The following is a 22,005-nucleotide window of genomic DNA, read 5'->3' on the forward strand; positions in this document are numbered from 1 at the left end:
ATAGAAAAACATGCTTATTTTCATTTAACTAAATTGATCAGTATGCTTAATATACAGAGAACACAATATTCTAATAAAAATAATTTAATTCTGTAACAAATTTTCTACTAGATCTAAAAATTAGCATCAATAAATAAGATGACTTCCTTTTGTGGATCTCTTTGGAGTGGATCTCAAGTGCAGTTGTAAAAAAAACAATTGTATTTTAATGTTTCCATTAACAGTTTTGTTTTAGAAGCACGAAAAGCCAACATACAAATTTCAATATTTACATAATTTCCACGAAATAATAAAACCCATAACCCAAACTTAAACTCAGTTAATTATAAATTAGTGAAAAAAATATTTGACTAAATTTTATTACTAGAGCATAGTTACAAGTCTGTTTAGTAAACTTAAGTTCTAAAGTTACAAGAGTTTGAAATTATTGCTGAAGGAGTTGCTACAAAATAGAATTTAGTCTTTTTATAACTACCCTTCCTTAATGTCAAGAATTAAAACATAATTCTTTATTTTTCTAAAGATTAATTATTATTTATTAATAATGTCCTTCAAACTTAAAATTATAATGTTACAGTAGCTTTTCTATTTGCAATGTTGCTGTTATTATACCACAAAAATCAAAATGTTTGCATGTGGACATTGCTTGCTTTTTGCAAACCAAAGGCCTCCCTTAAATAGACTACAAGAGCGCTTTGAAAATTTTCGAATCCTGCCTTATAATTTGTTAACATTGACTGTATTGACACATTTTGTGTTTGTAAATTACATTATATTTTAAGTCAATGGCGAAGACTAAGAGTAAAAATGTGAACCATAGTCCCTACCCTTAGCCTTCTTAGACTTGGACAAAATACACAGGAATAATAGGTATCATACAATTTTTTTAAATATATTGCTTAACATAACGTTAGGCGGAATATTTTGAATGTAAAATAATAAATCATTTACTCATTATTTTTCCCCCTTTTATCGCAAGCAGAGTACCTACTTGATTGGCTTCAACTTATTCAAACCATGCGATTATAAAAAGACACTAATTACAAATCTACATATAGGTAACCACATCTTCGGCTCAATAATAATAATAAATCAAACTATTAGGTTGAGATCTGGTGGATTTTAAGGGTGTGCTTAGTAGTAGCTGAATGTTATATGTATTATGCTAAGGGCCGATTTTTTCAATTTTCAATTAATATTTGAGGAAAATATTTGACATTTTGACAGTTTTTGTATTACAAGTCTTTCAAAATGCCCAATTTATCATTCTGATAAAGTTTATTTTTTTTCCATTCCATTCCATCAGCCTGTATGCGTCCACTGCTGGACATAGGCCTTTCCAAGAGCGCGCCACCAAACACGGTCCTCCGCCTTCCTCATCCACCCGCTCCCCGCCACCTTCTTCAGGTCATCGGTCCAGCGGGCAGGTCGTCCCACACTGCGCTTACCGGTACACGATCTCCACTCCAGAACACGTCTGCCCCATCGGCCGTCGGTTCTGCGACAGACATGACCTGCCCATTGCCACTTCAGCTTGCTAATCCTTTGAGCTATGTCGGTCGCTTTTGTTCTTCTGCGAATTTCCTCGTTCCGGATTATATCCCTGAGAGTGATACCCAACATAGCTCGCTCCATAGCGCGCTGAGCGACCTTTAGTTTGTGGACGAGGCCAACTGTCAGTGTCCACGTTTCTGCTCCATACGTCATCACAGTTAAGTTTATTTGACGATTCAAAAATCTGCATATGTATCGTAGTACCTAGTGTATTTTCGACAGGCCGAAGTCTTTGCCGTGTCATCAGGTTCAGGTGTAACTGGTAAGTGACGCCATACTGCTTGAATGCTCTGACATCCCTGTATGCGGTAAATTTTAATACATCGCCCGCATGCTTTGCTCCCGCTGATACTATTTAACGCTAATGCAACGCCACTAATCACCACATCCGAGCATTCAAGAAGTTTGGCGTCAACTATACCTTTGGCTACCTGGAATATTTGTTTCAGTGGAATTGGGAGGTTTTTTTTGTTAGTGTAGTAGCATAGTAACTAGTTAACTAGTAAGTACCTATACATATAAGTCAAACACCATGTGGCACTGGCTAACCACATAATAATATCATGTACCGCAGATAACGCACACGCTACAAAGTAAGGTACAACTAAGAAAACTAGATGTAACCGCGAATCTTAAGCTCGCTAACAGATGTTTCCCTACGAAACATCATAATAAAATTATACAAGTTGCAAGATACAACAATCGGACCTGCTTGTGCTTAACAGTTAACACTAGCCTATTATTATATAGGCGTATTAGTTACTCGTCGTAAACAAGTTAAGATTGCCTTGATGCCAAGGTAGATGAATATTACAACCATTCAGCTTTCAATAAGCACCTCCTCATAAATTCCAATGGTCTCTTTGCTCATATCATATCATTAGTGATATCACATTAAAACTATTCATATCATATTGATCATGCTTACGATAAAGACGATCACAATAAAATGAAAAGGAACGTTAAGCCTAAGATATATGAATAAAATTAATACTAGAATAGTTGTTTTTTTTCACATGATCTTAATTTTAAATACCTATTGTGACTAATTGTCTTGTGCACAATCTCTTAACTAAAGAACGGGTCAAAAAGCTATCCATTTCATAATGCTCCCTGCGGAAAAGAGAGCACTAGATTTAGACCTGTCACTAGTTCAAAGATTATGTACAACAAAATTAGCCACATAATGAATTGAATGTTTGAGTGTACAAAAATATCTTCAATATTTATAACATTTGTCTATAAGTATATATGTTATCCTGATTAAGCTATTTTACTATAAAAGAAAACATTTTGAAGCAGTGAAATCATATCAACGGTTGTTAGAATATTTATATGAGCTTATAACTTAGGTCAAAAAAGGAGTTTTTTTTTTTGTAAACAAAGCTTCCTAAACTATTGTGGTTTTATTTTCATATTAATTTTCCAGAATTTCATTTGCATAAGCATGTTAAAACAAATGGCATTCATAGAAATTATAAATCTATATAACAATCTGTTTTCTGAATCGATGGAAGTCTTGTGTTACCATAAGACTACAAGTTAGTTAGCCTATATGAAATTAAAGATATATGTATTATGAATTTTGAATTTTTTTACATTTTAAAATACATTAACACTAACTCAAGTTACAAATTTTGATCACTCAAAAAAGTACATTCGATACTTAGAATATAACGGGCTTACCACAATTACTTCACGCGGTTTAATCTGACGGTATCGACATAATGTGCGTCGTATCGGTATACTGCACTGACCTATACCAATAGACACTGGACTTGCGATTGCCACCCTGTTTTTGAAGCAATATCATTTTCGCCATTTTGGCACTGATAGCAGCGGAAAGCGTCATGTGAGCGTACTCGGAACTAAATGTTAGTGATGACTTCTGTCAATATTCTAGTGTCAACACAAATACCATTTCACACAGTGTCAATTTTAATTCCCGGTATGCTCGGTGGGGTGGTTCGAAACGGCACAAAAAAATCTGACATTTTGTAAGGCACACGTTTTCCATTGTACTTGTATATCCATTTCAGTGCTATGCTGAGATTATCATTTAATTAAACCGCGTCTATGAAGTTTTTGTGCTAAGACAGCAAAAGGTTGTAATTTGTATTGTATTATTAATTTTTCATTAATTGTTAATTATACGATACATCAATACTATCTGAAGCATTTATATGATAAAAATTATTAGGAAAAGTTCCAGTTCGTCCAATGGCATTCACACGTGTTCTATCGATTAACTTAAGATTTTTTATTTGCAATTAAAACAATCGGACACTTAAATCATGAGGGGAACTTGTCTAACTATTAGTTATGCATAATTATTTATGCTATATTTTAAACTCTCCAGATTTGTTTTATATTACATCGGCCCTGCACGAAAATATTTGCCATCGAATATCAATAGTTTCCACAGATGCACGTCCACTGCTGAATATAGATATCTTGGAAGAATCGCCACAGAATTAGAATATCATATTCAAGTATTGATTAAAAATATTTGAATATTCTGGATGGCATATTATTGTCGTACAAAACTCGTGTTCAACTCTATCGTATATTTATATAAGTTTAAGATAAGCATGCGAGTATACGACAAGGTATGGCGCACACTTGCAGAGCAAAGCTAAAGCGCAGCATTTTTCTTAAATTTAGCTTTATTTACTATACACAGCGCAGACGCGGAGCGCGCAAACAACCCTCTTCATTTCTTCTCTGTTTTGTTTCCACTATGTATATCAATTTTGAATTAAATAAAGCCGAGTTTTAAGTTGTTATTAAAAAAAGCTGCGCCTTCAGTTCTACAATTCGTGGGTGTGCGTTGCACCTAAGAGGACCTAAGTTGCCCGCCCACGTCTTATAATGCTATGTATTTGACAAGTATAAAAGATTTAGGAGTGTGACGAGCAATCTTAACTTTGATTATCCCTAGTTAAGGCCTGTGGATTTGGAACGAAGCTAATCTTACAACTCTACGATACGTCAGCTCGTATCTAAATAATGTTACCAAATGTCCTAAACTTCGATTTGAAACCTAGACTTTTAAGTGATTAAACATTTACAAAAATTAAAATATTTTCGTAAATTTTGATGACAGACTATATAATTATGTAATACATATAATTTTACATATTATATTTACAAGATTTTATCAACAAAGAGGTACATGTTCGACAGAAGTTAACGTTTTTCACATTAATTTTAGAAGTATAAAGTACCTTTTTTTAACTATAAACTACTTTTACCTTTTTTTCTATTGTCATGGATATGAATCGCCTTTGTTCAACTTAACAAGGGTAAATTAAAAGTTTATAACACCCCCGACAAGTGAAGGTTACAGTAACTAGAAAAGAGCTGATAACTTTCAAACGGCTGAACCGATTTTCTTGAATTATAGCTAAGAACACTCTCGATCAAGCCACCTTTCAAACAAAAAAAAACTAAATTAAAATCGATTCATTAGTTTAGTAGCTACAATGCCACAGACAGATACACAGATACACACGTCAAACTTATAACAACCCTCTTTTTGAGTCGGGGGTTAAAAAGAGTAAGAGCCAGCTATCCTGAACCATGGACAATTCAGAAAAAGTATTTCATATAACAGAGTTTAATAGACCATTCACTTAGAGATCCATTAGAGATAGGTCTGACCTATTTTACCAGTCACTTTCCTAATTCATTACAATTAATTGAATACCAGAATTAATAATTGGCTGTGACAGTCGGAAGAACAAAGTCGCAACATAAGGGTTCCATTTTTATCATTTTGATAGTGTTGGTAGGGAACCCAAAAGGTCTAAGTGCCAGTACTGATTCGCCACAAGTCCTTAAAAGAGTACAGCGCGATAGCATACAGAAACGACTTTAGTACAAAAACGAATTTCGGATATGCTATCACTTATTATTTCTGGGGTATTCTATTGTTGAAATATCGGTGCTAGCAAATACAACTTTCATTTGCTTCATAAATAGAAAATAAAAGGATGGTTGTTCCAGCAGCACTATTTAAATGGTCACTGGCTCTTAATGCATAGGTTTTTGTAGTTATTGCATTTAGAATTGTGAACTTAAAGTCCTATCTAACACGTAAATATTATAATATAAGGTATCTATAGTAAAATATATATAAATATCTTAATCTAGTATAAGAATTACTTAATTTCCCTTTATCTTATGAAAATTAAACGCTAATATTCCTTAATTATATTTACACAATTGAAATCCGTCCCCTTAAACATATACCTTAGTAATTCATGATTTCTAAAATATTAAAATCACATTTCGAACCTTTGTGTTAATATCTATCCATGAAATTAATATTTCAGACCTATTTGTATATAAACCGTTATAAAGGGTGAAAATTGGCAGCTTGTTAGATTTTACTGACCGATACAACTAGCTGCTAGATTTTTATCGCTAAAAACGTGAGAATTTTCAAAAACTAGTGTTTCTAAAAAATAATGCAATATAAGACCAAACTGAAAACTAACTAAAAACCTTGGTCCTACATAGAATACTTTTTTGAAACATACGTTTCCAAAAATAATGCTATCCATAGAAAGTGCTATCCATCCTTCGTTTTACATCCTACTTATACATTTGTTTTTATAAATATACATTTTATAATTATAATTTTTTATAATTATACATTTTCAGTTTTTCTCTATATGTATGAGAGACTCGATCTCACTAAGACACCAGTGGTTGCACAACCAAGCGGACACCACTTGAGTCACGTACGTACGTAACTAGTACGTAACCATTTCTTGGTGGCGCGACCACATTGCGCCGCCACAGGTGGCCTAGTGAGATAGTGCCTTTAGTTAAATGTTCACTACATAATCATCATGATCAACCCATTTCCGCCCCACTACTGAGTACGGGTCTCCTCTCAGAATGAGAAGGGTTTAGGCCATAGTCCACCACGCTGGCCCAATGCAGATTGGCAGACTTCACACACCTTTGAGAACATGGAGAACTCTCAGGCATGCAGGTTTCCTCACGATGTTTTCCTTCACCGTTAAAGCAAGTGATATTTAATTGCTTAAAACGCACATAACTGAAAAGTTAGTGGTGCGTGCCCGGGATCGAACCCCCGACCTCCGATTAGTAGGCGGACGTTCTAACCACTAGGCTATCACAGCTACACTACATAATAATTTAGAAGATTGCAATTTTGGCGAAACACGGTTGCCTGAAAGGAGAATGGCAGTTTAACAAAATCATACTCCTGAACGCTTTCTACGTCGCATGGTACTAGAACGCTAATTTGCTTCAGTACCGCTTTGCTGCTAGGAAAGTAATTAACTAGCTGCCTAAATCTCACCCCTATATCGCTCATGTTTATGACTAAATTGCCTGGCCGGTTTCTATACAAATATTTAATCTCATTCAAGAGTCTGAATCCTAGAGACTATTCTTATAGTGATATCCATAATTTTCCAATATCAATTTTTTTTAGCTTTCAAACTATCGTGAGTGCTATTCATTATAAATATATGTTATGTATGACAGCTTATCTCACTTGTTTATTGGAATAAGTGAGTTAAGCCACCATTCGTATTATACAATATTTATAATCAACTAATATGTCAAAATTACGAAATAAAACGTTGATATATTTTCATGAAATCACTTAAATGCTATTTGTATTTTATTTGTTAGTTTTATTGGTAAAAAAATCATTTGTTTGACTACATAAATATCTAGTGGACGAAATCGAAATGTATTTTAAATCATAGACGTTAGTTAAAGCTGGGAACTAAAGGCTATGTATATTTTACAATAACATCCAATGATTTGACAATAGCTCAGAAAAAAGGACCATACATAAGAAAGCGGTGGCCTAGACATTTTAAATAAACGCATGACCTGTTTAGTTCTCTTTATTATGCCATTACACACTGTAACGTTCGGCTATTTTAGCGTTTAAACTACAGTATCTTCAGTATAAGATTTTATTCTCGCCAAGTTGATATGATAGTATTTGGGAGTCGAAACGCTTTAGCGTTAAAGTAAAATGAACCTTAACAGCCTTATTTTAATGCTCAAGTTTTAATATATTATATTTACAACCAGCGCTCCAAGCGGAAACGTTGAGAAATTAAAATCAACGGTACTGAATTTTTGACTTTAAATCAAGAACCTTTAGATCCATTTTACTTTGAACAACGTTATTAGTGAACGTTAGGAAACTTGTAAGTTGTAACAAAACATCGAGGCTTCACCTACTCTGACAGGTGTCAAATGACGTCTACATTTGACGCTAGGTAGGCTATGAAACGAGTGGATTTTCTGGATCTTTGATTTCACGTCACCCCAAGCCTAATATTTAACAGATATCAATTCAGAACCAAAACCGAGAGTTTTCTAACTCTAGTTCACTCTGAACCGCAAAGTAAGGTCTAACCAGTTGGACTAGGTCGAAACTAGTCGGGCTTACATCGACTTAATAGGTGAGTATAGCCGTAACAATCTATACTTATAAAGTAAGGTCATCTTCTATCAAACATTCAAAAACCTCGTGAACAAGGAAACTTAGTAATCAGTGGCGTGTGGTGTGGTGTAGGGCGGGGTGTATGCGCCGCGGCGGGCATCACTTGGCGGGCTTGTGCTTGGGCGGCGTGGTGGGCGGCCCGCCCTGCTCCGCCGACGCGCCGATGGAAACTCCTTCGCTGTCCACCTCCGTCTAAACAACATTTCCTTTTATGAGTGACTCGTAGCACACCCGTGACACCTCATACAATCAAGCGAACAGATATGACAAGGACAGCGCTATACGTAAATCGGGCGGGACATCGATAACGCACTACAAAGCACTACTAGACGTACCGTTCGTTGTTGGCATGAGATAAATAGTTAGGTTTCACAGGCCGTTTTACCATTTAAACGTCTATTTATAAGTTTTAAGGCTTCAAAGTTTTGTTTTATTTTAAATATATTCCTTCGTGGCGCACTAGACTCAATGCGTAGACAGATTTTAAGGATTCTTGCACTATTAGATTTGTTTTAATCATGTGACTGCTACTAAAGATGTTATAATAATGAAAAAGCAATATGACCCCCATTCAAACTGCTTAAACAATTTAAAGAATGAAAGGCAATGGGACTTTCAAGCAAATGGAGCGTCGTTCAACAGGGTTTTTTTATGTCAGGCTACAAAAGGGGAAACGCCGTTAACTAGCTGTCCACACCCAGCTCTCTTTATAATTTTGTTGATCTTTACTTTTACGCACTTAGAAAGTTTGGCAAAAACATCCCATACAAAATAGTTCAGTAGGACCGATGAGTCTGTAACTTCAAGTAGTTTTTTTAAATATTAGTTATATTAAATATAAGTTTCTGGATACTTACTTTCTCATCTTTAGCATTAGTCTGCGGTGACCCGGTTCCATTGTTGGCATTACTGTTATCTACATCATTTTCTGCTGACTCTGTGCTTGTTGTACCTTAAAAAAGATAGAATAATTTAAGATGAATAATTCAAATAATTGAACAGATAAATCATTGTTAAGTAATATAACAAATTTTCTGATAAAAAACTATAAGCCGGATAACTGGTACATATTTCTAAAGAGGGATTCTGCAACTTTAAGTTGGCAGTAAGCAATCTTCACAGAATGATCACTTCCATAATCTTGATAGATGACAATCTCTAAACCAGATTTTGTCGTTCACGGCCTTTAACTAAATAATTTCGAACGAACATGTCGGTACCTGAGAGGTTACCAGCACAAGCCAATTTGTACAGTTAAGTGCATGCGTTGGACGGCAATACGGTATCACCCGCAGTTCCGAAAGCTGCTAAAACGTCTAGCCGGAGCATTAGGCTGGTTTTACTGTCATAGTATCCTCGGACGACTGGTCCTACTAAGGAAAATTGACCGAACGACGCGAGTTCGAGTCCACTTGGTTGAATTTTCATTTGTCCATCCCTCAGTCAGAGTTTCTGAATCACTTAAACGTACATATGGCTCATATGCCAGCAGGTGTGAGTGGCTCACCGGGCTGTATATGGTTGGCGTTGCCGCGGTCGGCCTCATGCTCGCGCAGCACGGCGTCCAGGTTGTAGCGGCGCCGGTACGAGATGAAGAACGTGCGGATGTGCGCCTCCGTCTTCGTGCCCAGCGTCTCCGCGATGGCTTGGAAGTCTTTGCCTGCCAAGTATTTATTATATTACAATTTAATCAATCAAGAACGAAAGACGGCACTAAGGTTGAAATCTATCGCACTTAGACTTTGCTTAGACTTAAGTTTCAGTAACAAGGAGCCAGACTTATGCCAGCGGCATAACGCTGTCTCGTTTTAGCACTTTCTTAAGTTTGAGCAAAGTCAAAGTACGCTCTATAGATCTCAGCCTAAGAGTAATATAAACAATCAATGATATTTGTTTGAAACATGATGGAAAACCCTGCATAAGTCAGAAGTCATGATAAAGAAACCAGAAACGTATAGCAAAAAAATACTTGTATTGATACTATTTAACTCTATCATATACGATACTAGGAGTTACGCAGGATTCTCTAAAAAAAAACCGGTCAAGTGCGCGTCACTCGCGCACCGAGGGTTCCGTACTCGTGTATTTTTCTTCGACATTTTGCACGATAAATCAAAAACTATTATGCATAAAAATAAATAAAAATATGTTTTAGAATGTACAGGTAAAGCCCTTTCATATGATACCCCACTTGGTACTTACAGTTGTCTTACATTGAAAATCGAATCACATTTTAATTTTTTTTCCAGTGATGTAACCACAAATTCACGGTTTTCAGATTTATTCCTTTATTTTTGCTATAATACCTGCCTTTCATGATTCCAGGTCAACGGGAAGTACCCTATAGGTTTTCTTGACAGACGCGACGGACGGACAGACGGACAGACAACAAAGTGATCCTATAAGGGTTCCGTTTTTCCTTTTGTGGTACGGAACCCAAAAAGTGTATAAATTAAAAACACATGAACAGTAGGTAAACAATATTTAGATAATTATACACATACCATATTTCCTCACGGCCGTAACCGCCATCAGCAACTCATCGTTAGTCCACCGCGAGTGAATCTTTGCCGGGGGCTCCCCGGGCCGCAACTCCTCTACCCCCGCGTCACCCACTTTGCGTTTCATCGCACTCAATTGCTGCTTGTTCTGTTGCACCTAAGCACAAATACTCATAAATATAAAATAATCCTTCAAAAATACAGTATCAATAATAATCAATAGCAATTCTTATCAGTCTTCGGCTACAGTTCACGTCACGAAATCAGAAAAAATGATTTAGGGGTTCCTTGGTGCGTAAAAATGCACGCACAACTGCGTACGTTAAATGCTACTTTAGTATAGTCAATAGTGCCCGGCAAACAAATTGAACATTGACTCAACTTGGCCGGCAAATGGTGGATGCACGCGATTGGTTGATTTGTCGGCGCTGGTGATAAGTTGACCGTTGCTTCCTGGATGCACCAACTTTTCTATTACCCCTTAATTTTCAACTTTTTCGCAGGGCGCTATATCACATATTGCGTGGTACGTTGTGCGCACATTTATATTTCAATAGTATTCGTATGTAAGATGTGCTGCACAAAGCAACCCCTACTTTTTAATTCGCAAGTTCGTGAACGCTAATCGCACATTTATATATTCAAATTTCAAGCTGAAACATATTTTCATGCTTCGGATAAAATTACGCACTTTCAGTATAATACTACTGAAAATTAGGTACGTTGCATGGCTCGCTTTGTACTGTAATCAGCGATATCCTAGCAGGAGACGTCGTACTATCCGTTCTACGATGTACAGGTATGTAGATCATTTCAAGCACACTTTTGTAGATGATATCTGCATCTTTTCAATTTTCGTGACGAGAACTATTAATGCTAGGCAGGATCAGGGAGTGCATTGCATATCTGGATTATCCAAATTAACTCTATACGCAGGACTTTCACTGCATTGACAAAAGTTCATCTCAAAAACTAGTTAAAAATTAATGGTTTAAACAAAGAGAAAAAAAAAGAATTCTACTGAGTATGTGTGCAGAATATATTGTTAAATCGCCTAATGCAATATCGGAGTAAAACACTACAGTAACTTTTTTACGAGATCAGTTTTTCAATCACATTCTCCACATTACATCACACATTCGATTAGTAACAACCATGGTAGTATAAAAATTAATAATGTTAAGTTGAAGATCTCCGACCATTACAAGGAACGTGCCATGACCGCTTCTGATACCTTTAGCGCAAACTAAAACTTTAGTATCATGTATAGGATTCTATGCAACATTTGCCCCTGCAAAGGTCAACTAGGAAAAAATTGTGATCAATTCTCTCCTGACTTGACACTTGCATGGGTTTAAATCATACCTATTCGGCCTTGTGATTGAACGTAAAATAGATCAATGTAATTTGTTTCATTTGCAATATTTGTTCAGGCGCGGTACGGCACGCTCCCGTGTAGCGGGCGCCAAGCTAAGCGGCGGGTGTCGGGTGAGATCGTAAGGGTGAGAATGTGAGCTACATAGCGTCATCGGATGGCGGGTTGCGTCTTACTTGTCTCTTGAGCGAGATAATTTCTCTGTCCATTGCTTTGAGCATAGCCTCGCCCTGATTGACCAGGCCCGGCTGCGAGGCGTCGCCGGGCTGCGGGCCGGTCGCCATGGCAACGAGATCGTCGTGATTGATGTAAATGCCGCGCGGCAGGCGGTGCTTGTACCGCTGCTGTTTCGAGCCGGGCCCGCGCCGCCCCGAGGGCCCGCACAGCGGCCGCATGGTGCCCGTGCGTCTGCACATCACCGCCAACGTCAAACAAACCCCACCAGGGCTACCACACCTCCCTAACTTTATATTTCTCATGCTTTTTAATTCAATGCCCAAAAACTCTATCCGCTTTTCGCTACGTAAGGGATTAACATTGTCTTAAGACAACTTTCTTTTTCGCCACACATATACACCTAATTAACGGATAGTGTAGTGGCTATTTCATTTTAGAGGACTGAAGTTAATAAAACTGAAAATTCTATGACTCAAAATAAAACTAAGATGTCTCTTGAGTCACAATTATCAAAAGTGCCTGCTAAATATTCGAATAAGGAAGTACATTAAGAAATACAATAGTAAAGAGCTTTCAAAAAATAATGTGGTTGTGTAGACACGAAAAAGTGAAACTTCTTCAGGATCGCTCAAATGTTTGTACTGTCCGTTAAACTCAAGGCTTAGTAGACAATACATACAACTCAAGATTCATGTTGGGTTATTTATATTTACTCTGACTGGATGAGGTTGGGTCATACTAGGTCAGGAATTTTTTTTAACGAGCACTGATTCATGTCAGTCAGCACTAAACGTTTTAAGATTTATTTTCACAGTTTACTTAAACGAAAACTTTCTCCATTATATTCATTATTTTTACTTCAATTAACTATCCCCGACCGCGCCTAAAGAAACCTTAAGTACCTCACAAAAATTGACAATCAGTGGGGACTGCCGACATAAGTGAAACTTAAAACTACGAAATAACAGTGGATATTGATAGATTTTCAAATTAATCGTAGTAACAAAAATTAAAATTTCATAATTTTTAAATCAAAACCTTAGTTTAGTCTTTACATCTATCAGCACTTCGAGCACTATTAACATTAGCATGTCGGTAACACGACCTGAAGTTTTTACCCAACCCAAAACACGCCTAAAGAAGTTTTCACTTCAAAATGTTAATCCCGTACGGAGGCGCGATCTAAGATATTTTACTTGAAATGATGAGTTAATTCAATATCGTATGCAGTAATGACAGTTGGTACCGACCTGGCGTGCACGAGGCATGCCTGGCACAACTTGTGCGAGTTGTGCGCGGTGGTCTGCGAGCACTGAATGCCGCACACGGTGCACCACTTGCCCGCCTCACCGCCGTCGCCCTACACCCCAAGGCAACACTTTACTTCACGCCTAACCACCACAATACCTCCTCAACTATTATATTAGTCCACCTACATTCGGAATTTACTTAATAAATTTTTAAATACAAATTGATAATTGCAGATTTATCGCGATTTGAAACTAAACTACAACTCAGAACCGTACCAGCCAGTTGAAAAAAAAATTTGAACTACCACCAAGTATTAAATGAATTGAAATAAGTGGAATATTTAAGGACCCTAAGAAGGTCCTTATAGTGGAATTATCGGGATTCAGGTATATATCTCAGCCTAAACTTTAGAAATTAACAGTTTTTGCGTGAATCTGCCAAAATAGCATGAGATTACAAACACGACGTAATCCCGTAAGTTTGTCGTCCATACTAGGTAAATGCCAGATTTACGCATCGTTAACTTGAAAAGTTAAGCTAGACTAGAGACTCAAGGGTGAAAATCTCATACCCTTCTGGCTATCGCAGACGTAAAACTATGGCTGATTAAGTCGTTTTGCTTACCACTGATGCTCAAATTTTCAACGTGTATTTTATCAGTCGAATCGACTTAAAGTTATCAGTCGATTTTCAAAGGCTTAGTAAAAAGTTAAAAACCAACCGAGCACACGACCAAAGAATACATCTCAATCAATTAATTTTGTGCATTTTTCAATATGTATTTAAAAATTTACTAAGAACTCCTCGGACTCCTCACACACTTCATTTAAAAACCCGTTAAAAACAATATTCTGCACACATTTACATCATAAAATCCAATGGGGGCTGTTAAAGGAAGCATGCGGGAATACTGAGGTGTATTAGGAGGAAAAGGTTGGGTGCTAATTTAGTTGATCGTATACACAAATAAGAATAATAATAATTAGCGACTCTATAAATAACATTGTAACATTGGGTGTCATTTATAACACTAACATACACCTAGCATGACCACTGAGAAATGCGCAAGAGTCAAAATAGCAAAGGAAGAACTCTAGCAAAATAGAACTCATGCCTCATCAAATTCAAAGTCGACAAAATGCGCCGCATAGTTCTAAAGTGGTCGTGCTACGCGCTGCAATCATGTTCTAGAATACGTAATGACCACAGCCAAAATGTCATAATGTCACTTATGTGTGATAATAAAAACACAAGGTTGAATTTTTTAATTTTCTGATGATTCATAAAAACTTTAAATACATATATCGATTTGTTATAAAATAAATATAGGTATGTGAACATGATAAAGAGACACAGTCTGTAGATAAAAATGCAGAGCAGTAAACTTAAAAAAATAAGCATAGTCCAAAAAGCACGCAACTGAAATTATAATTTAAGTACAACGAAACCAAAAAGTGAATGAATGAATTTGCTTAATTGAACTTTCTTTACTTGTTGAAGAAATGCATTAAACAATACCAGTACAATTTTATTCTTTTTTTGCATTGAACATCACAAGAAAAAGTGTTTTTGATCTGAAATGATCTTATGTCCTGTCCTATAAATATGATATCAAAAAAAGTTCTATGGATATGTTTATAAACAAGTTTTTATGCATAATATTATAACTCTGGAAAAATCAGTAGGAGAGAGTTATTTAGAGCTTTTCGGTAAATTCTCTTAAAGAGCTAAGAACTTTTTAGATTAAGTACTTGACTTCCAAGGCACAGAACAAAATATTCAATATATGGGACATTCCATCATTTTGAGTAATTTAAAAGCAGTCAAAAAACTAAATACTGAACTATGATGGAATTTATACACTTGACAGTTTAACTAAGTTTTGTTTAAATACTATACACAGTACAAACAAGAATAATAAATAATTAATAATGAAATGAAGTTTATCATATGAGACGTAAATACAAAATAGTTAAGCTGAAATCAAGCGAATGCTTTTACAATAGACACATACATGAAATAATAATTATAATGAGAAGTGCATTAATGAACTGTGTAACTAGTAATGTGTATAAGAATGCTCCAGGAGTATTGGCAAAACTTGTCAAGGTTTGATCGATTTGATAAACATCAAATTACAGAAGACAACACACCAATATGTACAGATAAACAATGAGAAAATGGAAGAAGACATTGAACATCCAGGTATCGTAGTAGCGATGGGACGAATCATATTTTAACAAGCTACAACAAGCGTAATTAGCTATAATCCGCCAAAACAGACAACCCGCCCTTCTACTGTTAAACATGCAAGAAAAGCAAGCAATACGCACCACTACCACCACCACACAACACACAAATCTTCTAAAACACACATGTTTCACTCAGATACCGGTACATCCTCAAGAGATATATATTCCACAATAAAGTATATATAAATACGGCTCATTTGACGTAATCGTAATTTTGATATTGTACCTACATTCCCTGAGGATGCTCCGATGTCCAAGTGAAACATATTTTGAGTGTGTTTTAGAAGATTTGTGTGATGTTGTGTGGTGCTGGTCCTTTTGCTTGCTTTTCCTGCATGTTTATTAGTTGGAAGGCGGCCGTCGCATATTGCATGCTGCACGTTGTAGCATACAGATTTTAGTTTCGTCAGATTATGCGCATTAAGATTGTTGTTCCTTGTGTATCATGGACTTCCGCAAAGTAATATCCATCATATAATTTTAAATCGAATCACTCAAGCTGTAACCCCCCAAGTCACTCAATAATCCTTCTACCTTATCCTAATACCTTGCCTGAGAAAAGGGATATTAAGTAGCTTAACATCCTACACGAATAACGACGTTTGGTTTTCATTCGAGCACCGAGCGAGACGTCAGTGAACGAGTCCGTATGCAATCTAATCATTGAGTCACTCGAGTTCAGTAAGAGTTGTCATTTGTCATGTTTCCACAACATTGACAGATTTCGATAAACATTGTTAGTTTATAATATATGAGTATAATGAACCTTACTAAATCCCTTTGTTTTAAAGACTTACATTCTAGTACTAGCGATTTGTATTTCGCAATTCGCAAAGTTTCTGCTTGGGACTTTGGATATCAAAATAGGTGTAAACTCAACCTTAAGCGCTCGTCCCAGGTGGGAGCGGGTGCGTCCTGTGGAGCTAGCAGCGGGCGCGATGCCATACTTTCCATGCCGCTCGGCACCCGGTCTCGATTAGGCTACGTCCGCGCGTCTTGTTCTACACGCTGGCCGTCTCGCAGGACGCACCTGCTCCCACCTGGGACGAGCGCTAAAACCAAGCAGCTTAAGTCCCTTCTAACTTGACGTTACTGTTTCGATACTCGAAATCTATCAACGGCCAACGCTGTCGAGATATGCAAACTCGTACTAACCCTTTAGAGAAAAGCAGCTAAGTCAAACTCGAGTTACTCGAATAAAACAAATCGACTCGCCCATCGCTATACTGTAGCAACATGAACACTGATGGGAAGCGAACAACCCACCTCGCCTTGCTGGCCGGCGCGCAGTGAAGGCCCGCCAACCGACAGGGACTTGCCTCCGCGGACTATACCTCGGTGTAAAGTCCACTTCTGTCATTACCAACATCATGTTATCCATAACAAAAATAAGTACTACCCACACATATCTTATTAACCTTAGGTAAATTATATGGGGTATATCTATGACAAGTTCAACTGACTGATTTCAATATGGATTTTGTTAGAAAGTTTGTTTACCAAGAAAATTTTGTTTTTATACTTTGTGGCAATTCACTGGGTTTCGTCATGGTTTGATGATGGTATATACTAATATATACTAATAAAGTATAATAATTACTTATTGTGTTTGGACTAATTTGAATCCTTATCATAAAATTAATGATAAGCAATAACTCAGATGAATGGCAAAGAGTCAGTCAGTCCCAGAAAAGCATTGAAATCAGTTCATATGATGGTGGTTATTTAAATTTTTTACTTTGTACTTATGATCAAATAATATTACTACCTAAGGATTGATTTTTCAATCGCCAAATGAAGAGCTTTCAATATTTTGGAATATCTAGTAATTAGTCTACTATTTTTAATTTGTTCCAAAATAGTTGCCTGTATAGCATCAAATCTGTATTAATCAATAGCTGGCGTCAATACAAACAAGTATTATATGAGACAAAACCTTCCAGACTATCACATTTCCAAAATAGAAGCCATCAAATTTGTACTGGTGGTGTCATCAGTAACAACAGTCTAGCAGAGTCTAGCCACCAGTAAAACTTTGATAGCTTATATTTTGGAAACATAACACTTTGAAAGAACTCTTTTGATTCTAGAACTCTAGATTCCATACTAAAATATTCAAATCCCTGATGAATTCAATAACTGATGAATACAGTCATTTTAATAGATTTTTTGACGTGACAACGTCTTATAATTCGATAGAGCCGGCTGCACGCACGAAAAAATATGACTCATGCGGAGTTACCTCGCTCTGAGGCGTTCCATGTAAGGCTTGAAGTGCAAGCGAGAGCGCGGAACGAGCGACAAAGAAGCACAATCGGCCTTTGTTGTCATGTTCAACTATCGTCAGTAAACCGACTTTACAGACAACCAATATTTTTGTACAAAAACTGTCAAAACACCATAATCCTTTAATAAAACTTTATTTGGCAATTAAAATATCAAAACTATAAACAAGTAGGAATAAAAACAATAAATAAAGACAACTTATTTAGGGGCATTGTGTATTTAATGCAAGTCTAGAATGGATGTACTTCTACTTGTAATCAAAAAAATGTTCTACTCTGCATTTTTATTTACTGAGCCACCAATGATTAATTAATTTTATCTATTAGTTAATAGCTTTCAAAGAATAATCATTGGACAATCCAGATACACCGGTTCACAGTAACAATGGTAATATTCTTGACCTAGAGTAAGTTTACAAGTTAACAAATGTGACATGACCAAATACTGAAACATATCTTAGTACTTAAAGGCTTGGTTTCCACTACCAATCAGATAATGTTAAATAATGTGATAAATTTTTTTCACGTCATCTATCAGTAATGTGATTGATCTTCTAATCACATCTCCATCCATCACCGCTCTGGTGGATAAAAGGCCTAAGGTTGAAATGTATAGAGCACACTTTGACTTTGCTTAGACTTAAGTTTCAGTCAAAATGGGACAGATTTATGCCAGCAGTATAACGCTATTTCGTTTTAACAGTGTCTTAAGTCTGAGCAAAGTCAAAGTGCGCCTTATAGATCTCTACCTTAGACATGCCACCCCAAACAGTCCATACAAGCAAACTGCTTTTATTAATTACGCAATACTACTACCGGGATACCGGCCTGTATGCACACGATTTGTGTAGGGCTGGTCGGGCTAAACATGGCCGAGGTCTAAGCGAAGCCAATCTAGCGGGACAAGGACAACGCTATACGTAAGCAACATCTATGTTTCTCGCTCCCGTGACAAGTGAGAACCGAGTGACGCCACCACGGAAATAGCAGTTCTCCTACCATTACGTTGCGACCAACGACAAACTGTGTGTCGCTTATTTATGTTGTAATAGTTAGTATTTTGGCTTATAAGTTATAACTTATATCATCTCAAATGTTAAAGGACTTTGTGATATGTTTCAGAATTTCGTCTTTGTTAGAATCACGTTAAATTTTCGAGTTCGTATGTCATCAAATTGTGTACTTTGTCCATCCATACAGACAGATTTATTTTAACTGAAATGTCATGTATGTCTACTTGAAAACATACACTAAGGCTAATGTAGACTGCATTATTTCAATAACCAAATAATGATAGGCATACAAGACAAGAACAAAACACTAAAGAAAAGCATTTGAACAAACCAATATGAATAATACATACCTTTTCATCATTATCAGAGTCTTTGTCGGAACCTCCTGGTTCCGATCCTGCTCCAGATTCCCTTTTACCAGTTCCAGAGCCAGTGGCGGTGCGACCTTCACTAACAACATCCATTAATGATGTCCTTGCTCTTGTCTTTTTCCATGAATAGTAGTACTTTACTAAGGAGGCTATTGATTTATCTGGTAACTGAAAATTTAATTAGGAAACAAACTTTTAAGATCACTTTTTAATTACAAAACTTAGGGAGTCATCAGAATCCTCTCAAATAGACTGATTAGCATCACACTGCATACCATTCACAACTGGTTACTCGATGCTTGATTTATTCTTTGAGACACATGATGAGATTTACACTTTATTTCAGAGCATTGAAATGTAATTTTCCCCAAATCTATGCATGAGTCATACCCACCATTTGTCGTATTCTGTGAAAGCTTTTGCCATGAAACTGAAAGGCTTGCTCAAAAAGTACTTTGTCTTCCACCGTCCATTCATCAGGAAAGGGTGTGAAGTTTGCAAGGTCCATCGTTGCTCTGTTGAGATCATGTTTGTGCCAGAACAACATACCAAGTGCCTGTTCACCATTGTACCCATATTTTTCTTTTGCTGTTGTTATATATTCATCCACTAAAATAAATAAAATACGAATTGTAAACATTTTGTAGCTTCTGAAAAAACTGATCTGTTTATCCACCCTAAAACAGCCACACTAAGGTCTCTGCTCGTAAACATGTAGCAGAAACTATCCACTTCACACAGTGTATTTATTTCATTTTAAAATGTATTATATATTGTAGAAGATAGACATATATGTCATGTTTCCAAGTATAAATCCTAGTTTTGGGGTGGCTGTTTCAGGGTGGATAAACAGAATACCTAAACCAAGTCTGTTCTAAACATACAACTTCATTATAAATAAGCCTCTCTTATTTTAAACTGTTTAATCATACTAATATTATAAATGTAAAAGTGTGTATTTGTTGGTTTGTCCTTGGACCACTGTATAGAATTCAAATCAAGCAGAATTTATTTTTATGGTAACTAAAAATTAATGGTGTAATTTTTTGTTGTTAAAAAATATCAGGCTTGCTTTAGTAATTGACCGCGAGAATTAAGGGCTGGGGGTAAGGGGGAGAGGGGGGGAGGTGGACATCTCACTCACAGATGAAATATATTTTTGAAAAAGGGATCCCAATCTGCATCTAATCCAAGCCTCGGAAATGAATTCCTGCAGTTGATTACTAAAGCCAACCCAAAATATCACTGTGTGCTTTATGGCAGAGGCCTCAGTGCCACCATGAACCCATGGCCCATGGTTTCAAAATTAACAACTAGACTAATGAGCAAGTATATAAAAGTTTTATTTTACTATCCAATCTCTTTTAGTTCCAACAGTATTTATTATCAGAAAAAACTGACAACCCTGGAAATGCCAATTTGCTCTGGCCTCTATTTAAATAAAAATTTACTTGGTTTTTTTAATAGAAAAAATATACTCACGCTTAATATCTGATATATCAGCAGTAGGTGACCAAACTAGTAGAGCTCTATCAGATATTTGATCTGGTCTTCTCTGGTCTATCGGTTCCAACTCTGGACATACTGCCTGATAATCTCGACCCACTCTTATTTTTTCAGCTGCAAATGGCACTACTGCTTGGTTTTGGGTTTTATATGATGTTTTGATGAGATGAACGCAGCATGAAGGCAGATGAAGAGAAGCATAAAAATAAAGCATGATATGAATTGGTTAATAATTATGATTTAATAAAAACAAGCTGATTTTAGAGTAAATAATATTTTATAGTTAATTGTTTGAGTTTAATTAGACAGCAATATTACAGGCATTGCTGTCATGCAGTCAGAGATCAGCAGCCAGGTAGGTACATCGAGTGAGTAGGTAGGTTCATGACGAATTTTAAAATTCTACTTATACATTAATGGAGTTTAGACGTTACCATTCTCATCTTCGGAACTAGAATCTGGACTGCCATGACCATTCGGGCTTGGTCCTCTCGAACGCTTCCCGTTTCGAACATCATTACTTCGTTCAGCCAAAACCATGATTACTAATTTTACTCTATCACAATAATTTCAGTTTTACTGCTCACACACTTTAAAAGTCCATTGATAATATATTTTAAGCAACACTATTAAATGATTAAATAAAACTAAATGCGAAACTTCGCACTTCAATTCAAACGTGATTCAAACCACCGCATCAATAATTTGACAAACCAGACATTGGCCGCCTTGGTTCATTTCATGGCGTCTGTACCTCAGCTCTCAGGCATTCACTTTTGATGATTAAGATTCTTTTAAAATATTAATTGAGGCAGAAAATGCAAAACAAAATGAACAATTTAATTTAACGGGCTTAGTTATATTATTATACTTTTAAACCGTAGTTAGGATATTTTTCAAATTTTTAATTTCGTTTCTATTATTTTTGCAAATTGCAACACTACGCTACAGACTCTGAAAAAAGAACCAATAAACACTTCAGATTTTAATCATCATCTTTCTATGATAACATCGTCGAAGTAGTTAATAAAAAGTAATAGAATTACAAAAATGTATTTAAACTTTGATGAAAGAACTATTAATATTGATTAAAATAAAAAACACATAGGTAGGTATACCTACCTCTTACTCAACATTTTATTTTTGAATAAGAGATGGCGCTCTAGCTATATAGGTATATGATAATATTATATAAATAGTAAAGGTGACTGA

The 22,005-nt window shown here is 36.2% G+C and overlaps 1 protein-coding gene across 4 annotated transcripts; it reads right to left on the reverse strand.

Annotated features, from left to right (window-relative positions):
• Positions 1-7,961: 7,961 nt before the first annotated feature.
• LOC123873090 (REST corepressor 1) lies at positions 7,962-21,638 on the reverse strand. Of its 4 annotated transcripts, none has more exons than XM_045917790.1 (11): positions 21,228-21,638; positions 20,770-20,907; positions 19,682-19,896; positions 19,267-19,455; positions 16,885-16,971; positions 13,366-13,475; positions 12,115-12,346; positions 10,567-10,720; positions 9,570-9,722; positions 8,920-9,014; positions 7,962-8,254 (listed from the first exon to the last, which is right to left on the reverse strand). In XM_045917790.1, exons 1-11 carry the CDS (start codon positions 21,331-21,333, stop codon positions 8,162-8,164), a joined length of 1,572 nt encoding a protein of 523 aa, XP_045773746.1. In that variant the 5' UTR covers positions 21,334-21,638; the 3' UTR covers positions 7,962-8,161. The 4 variants fall into 4 exon arrangements, with proteins under 4 accessions (XP_045773746.1, XP_045773745.1, XP_045773748.1 ...); XM_045917789.1 differs by having other exon boundaries at positions 20,770-20,922; positions 21,228-21,637; XM_045917792.1 differs by lacking the exon at positions 16,885-16,971 and having other exon boundaries at positions 21,228-21,636.
• Positions 21,639-22,005: the final 367 nt, after the last annotated feature.

The sequence above is a fragment of the Maniola jurtina genome, chromosome 16 (assembly GCF_905333055.1).
Source record: "Maniola jurtina chromosome 16, ilManJurt1.1, whole genome shotgun sequence".
Taxonomy (NCBI): Eukaryota; Metazoa; Arthropoda; class Insecta; order Lepidoptera; family Nymphalidae; genus Maniola; species Maniola jurtina.